The following is a 12,047-nucleotide window of genomic DNA, read 5'->3' as shown; positions in this document are numbered from 1 at the left end:
CTGATGTTGAGATGAGTACAGCGCAGCAGTGGCAGTTTTTTCACGTTTCCACTGATGCTTTATTCTTTACTGCGTGCACATTGTAAGCAGTGTCGAAGCAGAACTACTTCAGATTTGTAAGGGCTTCCTGCAGCCCTCATGGTACGACGCAGTGGAGCTGTACTGATACCGTGTCACATCCTTCACAAGAGGCATGTGAGGGCGCTTCACCGCACAAACAGCAAACGGCACGATTGGAAGAACGGAACCACAAGGACACAAGCAAAGGAAATGGCGCCGAAGCCAGGGAGAAAAATAGTGTGAAAGAAAACACCAGCACACCGCCAATCAGCGTACGAAGCAGTGTTCAGTTGGGTTAGTCTGGATAGCTAATGCTGATTGGTCAAGCCAGCACTGCTGAAGGTTGGCACGAATCTGAGGAAAGCGAAACCAAAACTAAGTGGTTGGAGTGCTCTCGGATACAGGGCTGCCTGTCCGCCGGCCCATCTGCCATTGTGTGTATGTCAGAGGTGCGAGAGCAACTGTGCAGCATGGAAGTCAGGTTTTCCGTAGGGCTAATTCGATTATCTCTTACCGCTCCACTCATACCTGGAGCCAGCCTCCCTTCAGGAGGCCGTTCAAATTAATCGGTGCAAGACCCATGCCACCCGAATTAGCGAGCGCCTAACAACACACATTAACACCACGTGGACGTCTGCTGGGATTGAGCCAGAAGCTTGAATTATCCAGTTTCCCGAATTAACAGGGATCGAATTAACGAGCTTTCACTATAATACACGAATACAGCAGAACTGCAGCCAGAATGGGGCATTCCTACATTCCACTGCTGCAGGTTAGCTGCCAGGGTGGTTGTACCTGCTTAGGAAGTGTTAACTACTGCTTCTTTGCAGTGCCGCACTCAGCAGAGCTGTTTATTATGGCAAAATGGTCTTCATTCTTGCTGCGACTTGGGTCTGTCACCCTTCTAGTGTTTGCCTCCAGTGACATTATAGAGAGAGAAAAAAAAAAGAGTCAATAACGACATTCTATCCATCTGCTCTTGATGAACGAGGTTCAGCTGTAGGGCACTGTCAACAATGCTTCTGCCCCAACATGTGTACAATGTGTTCCAGCCTTCATTTGTTTCCAAATTTACCTGTCGGATATTCCATTCCAGTTCACCAGTCCTTGTTGAAGTGAACAGTGCACTTGCACATCAGTTCACTTTTGAAAGCATTTTTACAATTAAATCCAATGGGTCACTTACGGCGAACAGGAAACACTTCCGAGCAGTGAAAACTTCTTGGCAAGATTCAAATATGCTTCATAGGCAAAGCCAAATGCTAAAGGGAGCCATCACAGCCCTGTCACCGCAGATTACCCCCTTGGACACAAGCTCGAACTTACAGAGCAAGAAATGAGCCAGTTGCAAGATTCTTTCAAATGCTAGGTGCCGAGGCTTTTTGCCGCCTTATACTGAGAATGAACAGCAACCAACCGTCCAAAGCGTTAACATCAATGACCACCTGCAAAAGATCACAACCAAACTTGGCAGGTGATGGTACTCCCGCAGACAACTGACTTCCAGCAGCAACGGAACAGCTATTAATAAGTAATATTAATAAAATTATTAACAACGAGAAGAACGAATACTCAATTTTTTGCATGCATATTTTCATTTGGAACATTACGGGTAGACGGGCTTAAAATGAAAATTTTTATATACCATAACACAATTAAGTTTAACATGTATTTCTTCGTCCTGTTTTGAAAATACAATTAGCTCCAGTATACCTTAATCAGTTTCCATCTTATGAGAAAATAACTGAAGCTAACTTGGTAATTTCTTATGGGTCATTAATACACTTCCCTAAATACATTTTTAGTAAGGTGCATTTAATATAACAATGTTCAATTATGTCAAAGCACCCTAATTAAGAAATATAACTAGCTGGCATTATTTTTCACAAAATCCGACATGTTTGATTCAGCCATAAAAAGCATACCGTAGCTCTATAGTTTAGTTCTCTCTGAATTCAACGGTATAACATTAATTTAAATTGCGCCATAAAGACATAACAAAAACTTCTGTAAGAATAGTCATGCTGGCAAAACACAAGAAGCGGAGAAGATCGCATTTGAAGCGTGAGTAATACCAGAACGCAGGGATGAGCGCCAGCTTTCGAACAAGACCGAGATGGCGGCCATCAGGGACGCAGAGATGGGAAGCAACGAGCACAAAGTTCTGCTGCATTTTGATCCGAAATCGCCACTTCGGTGCCTCGGAGGTGTCAAATATATAAATTTTTTTTCGGTAGTTGGAGGTTGAATTAAACCCCGGAGCTTTGTAAGTAGACACTTTATAGTGTATTGAACCTGAATATGCATTTTTCAAAAACTGAAATTTTTGCCTTTCTTTTGGCTATTTCAAGACTCATGTCTCCCCGAAAGTGTCGTTACGTGGACCTTTAGCCATACAGTAGAACCTTGATTACACGACTTTCAGGGGGCCGTGTAAAGCCGTCGTATAATCTGGGTGTCTCATAATCAAAAATCTCGCATGCAAGTGACGTATTCGGGTAATAAACACATCCGCTACTCTGGCTTTCAAAAATTAATTAAAGTTCTTTTCCCCGCGCATTTTAAAAGCACCAGTTTTTGTTCCGCAAGGATTAGTTCACAGACCACGCAAAGCCAGGCTTTCCAGCATCCAAGAGGTGCTTTAAATGAGGCGCGCATGTGCTCCCATGTCCTTGCACGCGAAGTAGACATCACAAGCGCCTCGAAAAGAATGATTTGGATGACGCGCGAGAAATATGGCTGCTACGACTCTTTGAACATGTTTTCTGGAGCACAGTATGATCATGCCAGAGACATGTCTTTCTGTTCAGACTTGCTCTAGAACAACTGTCACTCCACGGCAACAGGCAGCAGCGTCTGTATTAGGAATTTGCATCATAAACAAAAAAAAAAAAAAAAGAAAACACGATGTTTGCCTGCGACACAAATGCATTACCGCGGTGCTTTCTGCAGTGATTGGCGGCTCGCTGGGCGACAGCATGCTGCTTGCTCCTGGCTCGCTGTCGCTAGGCCTAACCTGCTCTGCACTGAAGCCATAGTGGGAAGCACTTTCAACTAGCTGCCGATGATCACAGAAATGACTAATCTTGTTACTGCCTCTACAATACCTTCATGCTGGTATGAACATAAGAGTTAATTTCCCTAACGCCTTCGTCAGCGAAGCGCATAAATAGGTCAGGTGGGCTGCCTTGCACCGACGGCCGCAGGTCACAAGCACGGAGCGAGTCTGAGCCGTCATCAGAACCATCATTACAAGCCATCACGCTCGATCGCATCGTTCATCATCATGTCTGCCAATAAAACACTTCGCCAGCATCTCTCTCGTTCCGGACAGTTAAAGCCAGCTGTCATGCGAAGTGGACGCATGGATATTCTTCAGTCGTATAATTGAGGCTTTGAATGCATTATCCCAAAGGGGAATTCGCCAGGCTCGTGCCAAACCCCATAAAATGTGGGTAGTTGCATGAACGGGGGATGCATAATCTGGTTCCACTGTATACTGTTATGACTACCGCTTGCGACGTGACATATGACCAGCTGACGATCCCGAAGAACGGTGTCGTGCTGAGAAAGAGCCAGCGAGATTTTCCTGCGCTTCGCTGGGTGGGGATGACCTTCCCGGAGAAGCATGCCTGGGGACAACAATAGACGACGGTCGGAACCAAGAATGCCTGATCGGGGAAACGAAGGAACGGAGCCATCAAGCAATTACCGGTTCCCATCAGGAGCCGGCCCCACCATGGAGAGCTCACCACTGGTTTCAGTAGAGGCCCGTGGCGTCACACGAACCAAATGTGCTTTCAAAAAGAAAAGGCTGCCTGCAACCCAACTGAGCAGTGGAATTGCAACCTCCTCGCCCGTTCCGGTGGTCTGACTCAGATGAGTGACTCCGCCTGCTGCACTGCTGTGCTATTTTGATTGGCTCCCATCTTAGAGAAATGTGCCTCGTCTTGGATCGGCCACCACCTGAGGAGTTCCACCCCTCACTTAGAAGGTTTTAAGGACACTGCTGAGTGCAAAAGAACGCTCTGGGCCTTGGTAAAAAGATTCATCAAGTCGCGCATTGCTATGAACTCAATTCTTGTCCCTTTGCTCTTCCAAACCTTTCAGTATGTAAATGAGTAGTAAAAGTGTCATCAAACCCACTTGTTTTCGTTTTCCCAACTTCAAAGCCTCAGTACTTACTCAGCCCAAAGAGTCAGACAGGCTACGAAATGGAGCCCAGGCTCGAGCTAGCCCAAGCGCCACGCCACAACCACAGGGCCACAACCCCATTACCTTCAGGTGATCGGAGCCTGCTCATTACTTTCCTGTCTTTATGGACGAATGCGGCAAACCAGTTTGGAAAAGTGTGCCTCCGCTTCACCTAACAGAGCTCCGCCCATTCCAAGTAAGAAAGTGCACTATGTCACACAAAACAAGCCCCAAAACAAGTTCACAGCCTTGACCCTTCCCATGGAGGCAAATTACCATTACCATACGCACACCAACCCACCGCAGCAGTGCACCAACAACACAGATGGTCTCCGGTGCTGTAACAACAAGCAAAATAATAATCGAAAGCCACTCACCGGCAAGCACCTTCCCATTGAAGGAGGCAATAATTTGTTCGCATTTTTCCTTGGATTCCATCCTGCGAAAAAGAAAAAAAAACTATCAAGCATTGATAAAAATGCCATTTCGGAGCACAGCTCTTAGGAGCCCATTCGTGGGTTGAGCTGCGTTGCCATTGAAGGTGTTACCGAGCACAAGGAAAGGGAAGGGAGGAGTATGAGGGCAGCGCACTCCTCTCCAGACCGGCCGTGCCGAGCGAACAAAACTACCGCCGCTGGCTCAAAGATGGCACCAGGCTGGTGCGTGCCATCGTTCATCACCACTGCATGAGCAGAGATAGGGTGGCTAAGGGAGGGGCAGTTTGTCTCCAGCAGCACGCGGCCACGTGCTGCCTCCTCACAGTCGTGCCATGCTTCGCTTTGTTGGCACGCGGTGCTGTGAAATGTGCTGCATACGAGAGAGATTGTCTGCGCTGGCCGTTGTCTTCCCAGTATAAACTGCCTGCTGCCGAGAGGACCCAGGAGTTCACAGTGCTGAAGGCTACGTGGCGCCTTCAAAAGGACCCTGCCTTTCACGCCACCGAAGCAGACAGAGCTGCACTCAAATTTCGCATTAGGGGGTATGAGAATTTTTTTTTTTTAAGAAACAAGAAGAGAATACACACAAATGTCCTTGATTTATAATTTCCAAGGCATTTCTTTTCTTTTCAACAAAAAAATAAATATGAAAGGTGCAGTGAAGAGGAATCTGGACTCCTCTTTTTGCTGTGGGAACTCGGTCTACACGTTCCGAGCATTCTTAGAAACCTCGAATTATTGCCCTGTGAGGCCGATTTCCCTAATTAAATTGAATCAACGTCCGGCTCCCACCTTTTCTTTTTAAATTCTCCCCATACGGTGGGCAGAGTCGACCAACGCGTGGAGTGCCTTTCACCCATTCCCGTGGCGGCTTGCCACTCTGCCATCGGCGGAGTAATACGTAGTAGTCCGTAGAAGCAAATAGTCCGCGCGTATTTTTATTTCTGCGGGCTTATTTTGCGGTTATATTATCTGCTAATGAAACTATTTTTTCACAGAAACCTAAAAAAACAAAATAAACCGAAAGCAAAGCCTCCACAGAGCTGGCTGAAAGGCACTCCCCGCGTTGGTCGACTCCGCCCACCGTACGGGGAGAATTAAAAAAAATTAAGGCGGGAGCCGGACAGTAATTCGATTTAATTAGGACAATTGGTCACACAGGGCAATAAATCGAAGTTTCTAAGAATGCTCGGAACGTGTAGATGGAGTTCCCGTGGCAAAAAGACGAGTACAGATTCCTCTTCAGTGCACCTTTAAGGCACTTCTAAGAAGCCGCATGCGAGTTGGAGAGGCCGCCACTAGATGGCCATCCACCTCGTGAACGTCGAACTTATGACCGTGATCTCTGTCGTGCTTTGACGGCGTCGCAAGCAGAAGGCGCTTCCCCTTGAGGAAATGCTGGACGTACTGAACACAGTCCACAGGTAAGCAGCGCGGAAAGGAGTCGACATTGCCAAAGACCTTGACACGTGGTTCTTTCCAGCGATAAAAAGAAACGGCAATCCACCATTCTCGATTATTTCAAGTCGTCACTTTGTGGAAATAAATTGCTTCAAGACAAAGCCGCACTGTTTTAATTTATTTTCGGAGCTTTCCTCACTGTTGCATTTTCTTGGCTGTTAAGTTTTTTTTTTTTCCAGTGTCCAGTGAAAAACGTATGAACGGGGTTCCACTGTAGTATCTTCAAAATGAAAATCCAGCACTTTCTCACTATTTCCAGATTCTTATTCGGTGTCCCTTTAAAGAAAATGCCACAGCATTTGGGATTTCGCCCACACAAGAAAAAGGTGGAGGAGTGGGTCTGGTTGCACAATGCCACATGGTAATCCAATGGAAGGTACTCTCATTACAGTCCCCAGAGTTTCAAATTGGCAGTGCTGATGACGGCACGAACTCCTCGACCAACCATGGAATTTTCGTTATGGAGAAACTCCGTGGTTTTTGCAAGACTACAACCCATATGCCATCACATTAATAACCAGCTTGGCCACAACAGAACAGCTCTCTTCAGGGCTGGTTGGTGTGATTTTCATTTGTGGGGACCTGCTTGAGCATTGGAACGCAGGGAGACACACATTACAGCAATATGTTCCGAGTGTCTCCCTATAACCCAATGTTCAAGCTGGCCGCCTAAAATGGCCACCGCAGCTTGGCTTGGCCAGTCATGTTCATGAGCAGCTTTTGAAGCGGACCGGATTTCTAAAGTTCACCTTTTGAACTGAATGCATCAGCCACATTGGCCCTAGTCCATGGGAGATGCCATAGTGAATTTGCATTGGCTTGGTGCAAGCACAAAAAAAAAAAGGCTCTTCGACATCACACCACTAGGGGCCACCCCAACAATGTTTCTTTTCCTTTTTAGCACTTGCTGCTGGGCTGGTTGGTTTTGGCTCATAATTACATAGTTTTAAGGTGCAAAAAACAGACAAGACACATAGGTAGGTGACAGGACGAAGTGCTTTGTCCTGTCACCTGCCTATGTGTCTTGTCCGTTTTTTGCGCCTTAAAACCATTTAATTATGTCCCTTCTTTTTTTCTCTTGCCAGCACTTTGCTGCCACATTTGTCTTTTTACTTGTTGCATTTTCCTGCCCCTCTGGTGCCATTAACCGCCCTCGAAGCAAGCGATGTCAGGTTGCTTTCTACCTCTGTACAGCACTCAATCCAGGATAATCCATTTCCAGGGAAAGAAGACGTAGCAACGCTGCAGTCACATGCACGTTTGAACGAAACAACCCTCCTCGGAGGCAGACCGAAATAACTGCCAGCAAATGCAGCAAAAACAAGGTTTTTTTTTTTTCTTGTAATTAGGCCAGCACCATTGTTCTCACCATTTTCCGACCCTCATGAAGTCCAGCCAGTCAATGAGTGGCACTACAATGCCACCCAGGAGTCGTGCATCACTTATATTAAACTTATAATGCAGAGTGCATTGAAGCCCGTCATGGTGGCATGTCTTTGCTTTTGATTTATAGCATATCTCCACACTAGCGATTCAAAACTATCGATAGTACTCAATAGTATAGATAGCTGATTCACTAATGATAAAAAAAATACCAATAGTAATATCAATAGATCCTACAGATAGTTGATTCACTATCAAACTATCAATAAAAAAATATCAATAGCAATATCAATAGTGCTATCGATAGTATTTTGAACAGTTAGTTAATACTGATCGTATAAAATCAACTGCACAGACTAACTGCAGCACAAACTTGGCTTACTGAGTGCCTGGTATGAAGGTGGTGCTAACTACAACAGGACTTGCCATTCTTGCACAGCGTGAACAGCGAGCACTGTTGTTGCATTATCCACAGTAATACCAACGATTATCATTTCAGCATCGACAGTAACACTGTTGATAGCACTATTGGCAATACTATTGACAATCAGTTTACCTACAATTTTGCATCACTACTCCACAGTCTCATCATCATCATCAGCAGCAGCAGCCTGACTACGCCCACTGCAGGGCAAAGGCCTCTTCCCATGTCTCTCCAATTAACCCTGTCCTTTGTCAGTTGCCGCCACTGTATCCCCGCAAACTTCTTAATCTCATCCGCCCACCAAACTTTCTGCCGTCCCCTGCTACGTTTGCCTTCTCTTGGAATCCACTCCGTTACCCTTAAGGACCAGCCTTCGCATCCTGGGACCAGCCCAGGATCTTGCCTTCGCATTACATGCCCTGCCCAAGCCCATTTCTTCCTCTTGATTTCAACTAAGATGTCATTAACCCGCGTTTGTTCCCCCACCCACTCCGCCCTCTTCCGATCTCTTAACGTCACACCTATCATTTTCCTTTCCATAGCTCCCTGCGTTGTCCTTAACTTAAGCTGAACCCTTTGCATTAGCCTGCACGTTTCTGCCCCATAGGTGAGTACCGGTAGGATACAGCTGTTGTATACTTTTCTCTTGAGAGATATTGGTAAGGTGCCATTCATGATCTGAGAGAACCTGCCATACGCGCTCCACCCCATTCGTATTCTTCTAGTTATTTCCCTCTCATGATCCGGATCAGCGGTCACTACCTGCCCTGAATAGACATATTCTCTTACTACTTCCAGCATCTCGCCACCAATTGCGAACTGCTCTTCCCTTGCTCCACAGTCTACTGCAACTGTTCTCTGCACCACAGTGGCCTTCCGGTGAAGCGCAGAGCGGCCCCCTTTCATGCCAGCAGGAGGCTCACCTGGCGAATCCCACGCCCCGCGACTGGGCGCTGTTGTCCCTGAGGATGCGGGTGGAGATGACCGAGCCGTGCGCCTGCAGCAGCTGCTCCAAGTCCTGCTCCACCATGTAGAGCGGCAGGTTGGCCATGTACAGGTTGGTCGGGTCCTGCTCCTGCTGCTGCTCTCGCACAACCGGCAGGGTGGAGGGGGAAGGGACAACATCAACCACTACGAACACCCGCTTTCAAAAGCTTCTAGCCACCACTGACAGAAACTGGGCTTCCAGGGCATGTACAGTCTTTGTCAAACGTAACCAGGCTGCATGGCTTGTTTCGAGCTCGTACAGTGGAGCCCTTACAGCTTCCCTGAAGCTAAAATGGTCGTTAAAGGTAAGGACTGGGGGTCTTCTTACCTTCCAACAACTTTTGATCTTTAGGGAAGCCACAAGAGCTCCACTATACAAGCTAGAAGCAAACCATGCAGCCTGGTTACTTTGGACAAAGACTGTACACGCAGCAATGTAGCAATGACAGCCTCAACATGTTTTCTGTCACAAACCTACCACACGGCTCCTTCTGAAAAACATCGAACAGCCTGCGGTGTAACGTGCAGACCTCCTTGGTTATGCCAGCTGTGAAGCTCTCCACAGAGCCTGCGTATCAAAACCTGGCAGCCTTACTGGGTCACAATTCAAAGGCTAGCAGATTGCGGCATTTGGGCAAACTGCTCAGCACTGGTCAAAACCTCAATGTAGCTGCAAAGCAAAAGTTGCCCGGCACCACAGACAGCTGACGGAACAGCTCATGAGCAGCGCCAGTCTATTAACCTCAACAAAGTAGCCACGAGAAAATAGTGTGTGGCAAGGCAGCGTTTTGCACAATCAGCATAAGCTCTGCAGTCATGAGGTTGTGACCGCTATGCTCCTGCCTGAGGATGGTCACTGCCAACAACAGAGCTGCTGCCCTCGGCTCAAGCTATTCGGAATAGCGCAATGATTGTGAAAACTTCAAGACCGCAACAAGCTCAGCACCCTTCGAAGTGTGTGAGGTGTTTGAGAGTACAAGCAACCCCTACTGCCATAGACACCAGCAGTCTCATCACATCTATCTAGGCGTGCAGCTTCTTGTATAGAGACGCCGTATCATCCATCCCGCACAGCTTGTTCCAAGATGGAAGTGTACAGGTTGACACAGAAAATGAGATGCAGTCCTTTGGCAGCACATACACTGACTGGCAGCGTCAATAGAGACCCACACCGAGCATTATATATCACAGCTGGTTGTGGTATTAATCTGCGAGAAACCTATCAAGGCTAATTTAATCTTCCTTTTTGTGCTACTATGTGGATCCCACAGCAAAGCAGCTGGTCAATACATGCTGCTTCTGCAGAGCACAGGCATGATGCAGCCGTGCCATCCTGCTGGTAGCTACGGCAGCTATGGCAGCTACGGTTGACACGGGTGGGCAGAACCTGTTTTGTCTAACACGCGAAAGTCGCTGCTGACATCAGCGTCACCACATCTTCGTGATGATGCGGCGTGAAGGAGGCGTATACACTTCCATCTTAGAACAAACTGTGCAGTATGAATGATAAGGTGTCAATATAAGAGAAGCTGCACGCCTAGATAGATGTGGCAAGACTGCTGGCATCTATGGCGATCAGGATTGCCTGCGTTCCGAAATACCTCACGCATCCAATATATATATAGTAGCGTTCCAGATTTGTTTTTTTTATCAGATATGGATACCCCTGTTCCATTACAAGAATTTAAATAAGCATCTGCATTGAAAATAATAATGCAACATGTGGTAGAAAAAACTACTCGGTTCGTGAAAATCCAAAATCTTAGTCCATCCCACATGCGAAGCAGTTGGAATTGGTATTGTGCAGCATATTCCAACAGGCACCAGACACAACTAGTCGAGCTAGTTGTTTTGGTTGCCTGCGCTTCGCTGACCAGAACTAGACAAGCAAATGGAAAATTACACCTGTGCTTCCCCTCACTCCCACGGCAGATGAGCAATTGCCGTGTCAATGCCCATGACAGTGCACCACGGGTGCAGGTGGAAGCACAGCGTCCTGGTTTCTCACCTTTGCCATCTGCGCCTGGACACCCTGAGCCTGGAGGGCCTTGACGGCCTTCTCGGCTGCCATAGGAGACTCAAAGTCAACGAATCCATATCCTGCACACAAAGGCCAAACCTTGCACTCCCCCAGTCCCACACAGCCACACAGAACGTCATTACCGAGCCATCAGACAAGTGCACAACAGGGTCCGTGTCCTAACTTCACCTTTCGAGGATGTCGAAATACTGACCGACTGACTGGAACAGCAGAACTGGTTTGGTTTAGTTTATGGGGTTTTAACGTCCCAAAGCGACTCACGCTATGAGGGACGCCGTAGTGGAGGGCTCCGGAAATTTCGACCACCTGGGGTTCTTTTTAACGTGCACTGACATCGCACAGCACACGGGCCCCTAGAATTTCGCCTCCATAGAAATTCAGCCGCGCAGCCGGGATCGAACCTGCGTCTTTCGAGTCAGTAGCCGAGCACCATAACCACCGAGACACTGCAGTGGGTAGAAACAGCAGAACTGGCTGCGGCGCTAATTGGAGAGACATCATCATCGTCATCAGCCTGCCTATGCCCACTGCAAGGCAAAGGCTCTAAACCCCCTTGTCTCTAAATCCCCATTGCAAAACTAAAGAACAGCACCCTCTTGAGCACAATTTGTACAGTATGAACCTGTGGGTTTTTCCTAGTGTTTTAAAAACGATACAAAAACTTGCTAACGAAATTTCACCATTACAATAAAAAAAAAAGCTAAAGCGTTCAATGCGTTCTCTTGCGTCAAAGTGTCCTGCCTTAAACGCCTTATTCTTGTGACTTCAATTACAGGGCGCACCTAAGCAGGCAACCATGGTGCGCAACAGGATGCTGGTCGCATCACGGCGCGGCCACGTGGAAGGAGACAATCCTGTTGTCCAGCAAATCCGATAACGACCCTGCACCCCATGGTGTGACGGAGGAGAGCAGCCTTCAACTTGAGTATGTTTGAGCTTTTAATTTCAACCTTGCAACAAACAGTATGGTGGCCGACACGTTAGTCACAGTTTCCATGCAGGAGCTTTTATTCATGATTCTTGGTGCAGCTGACTTTGAACAGCACTTGTCCTGCGTTCC

General features: G+C 47.3%; 1 protein-coding gene across 3 annotated transcripts in view; it reads right to left on the bottom strand.

Moving 5' to 3' along the window:
• Positions 1 to 12,047, bottom strand: part of LOC149345086 (protein alan shepard-like) — a 76,241-nt gene that overhangs the window by 17,903 nt on the left and 46,291 nt on the right. For all 3 annotated transcript variants that reach the window (XM_089546428.1, XM_089546430.1, XM_089546429.1), the window contains exons 4-6: positions 10,955 to 11,046; positions 8,883 to 9,040; positions 4,632 to 4,693 (exon numbers count right to left, since the gene is read on the bottom strand). In XM_089546428.1, coding sequence (XP_089402554.1) covers positions 4,632 to 4,693; positions 8,883 to 9,040; positions 10,955 to 11,046 — 312 coding nt within the window. The remainder of the gene's footprint in view (positions 1 to 4,631; positions 4,694 to 8,882; positions 9,041 to 10,954; positions 11,047 to 12,047) is intronic.

This window comes from Amblyomma mixtum, chromosome 5 (assembly GCF_055824585.1).
Source record: "Amblyomma mixtum isolate Tamu chromosome 5, ASM5582458v1, whole genome shotgun sequence".
NCBI lineage: Eukaryota > Metazoa > Arthropoda > Arachnida > Ixodida > Ixodidae > Amblyomma > Amblyomma mixtum.
The sequence above is the reverse complement of the archived record's forward strand: the minus strand, read 5'-3'. Positions and strand labels throughout refer to the sequence as shown.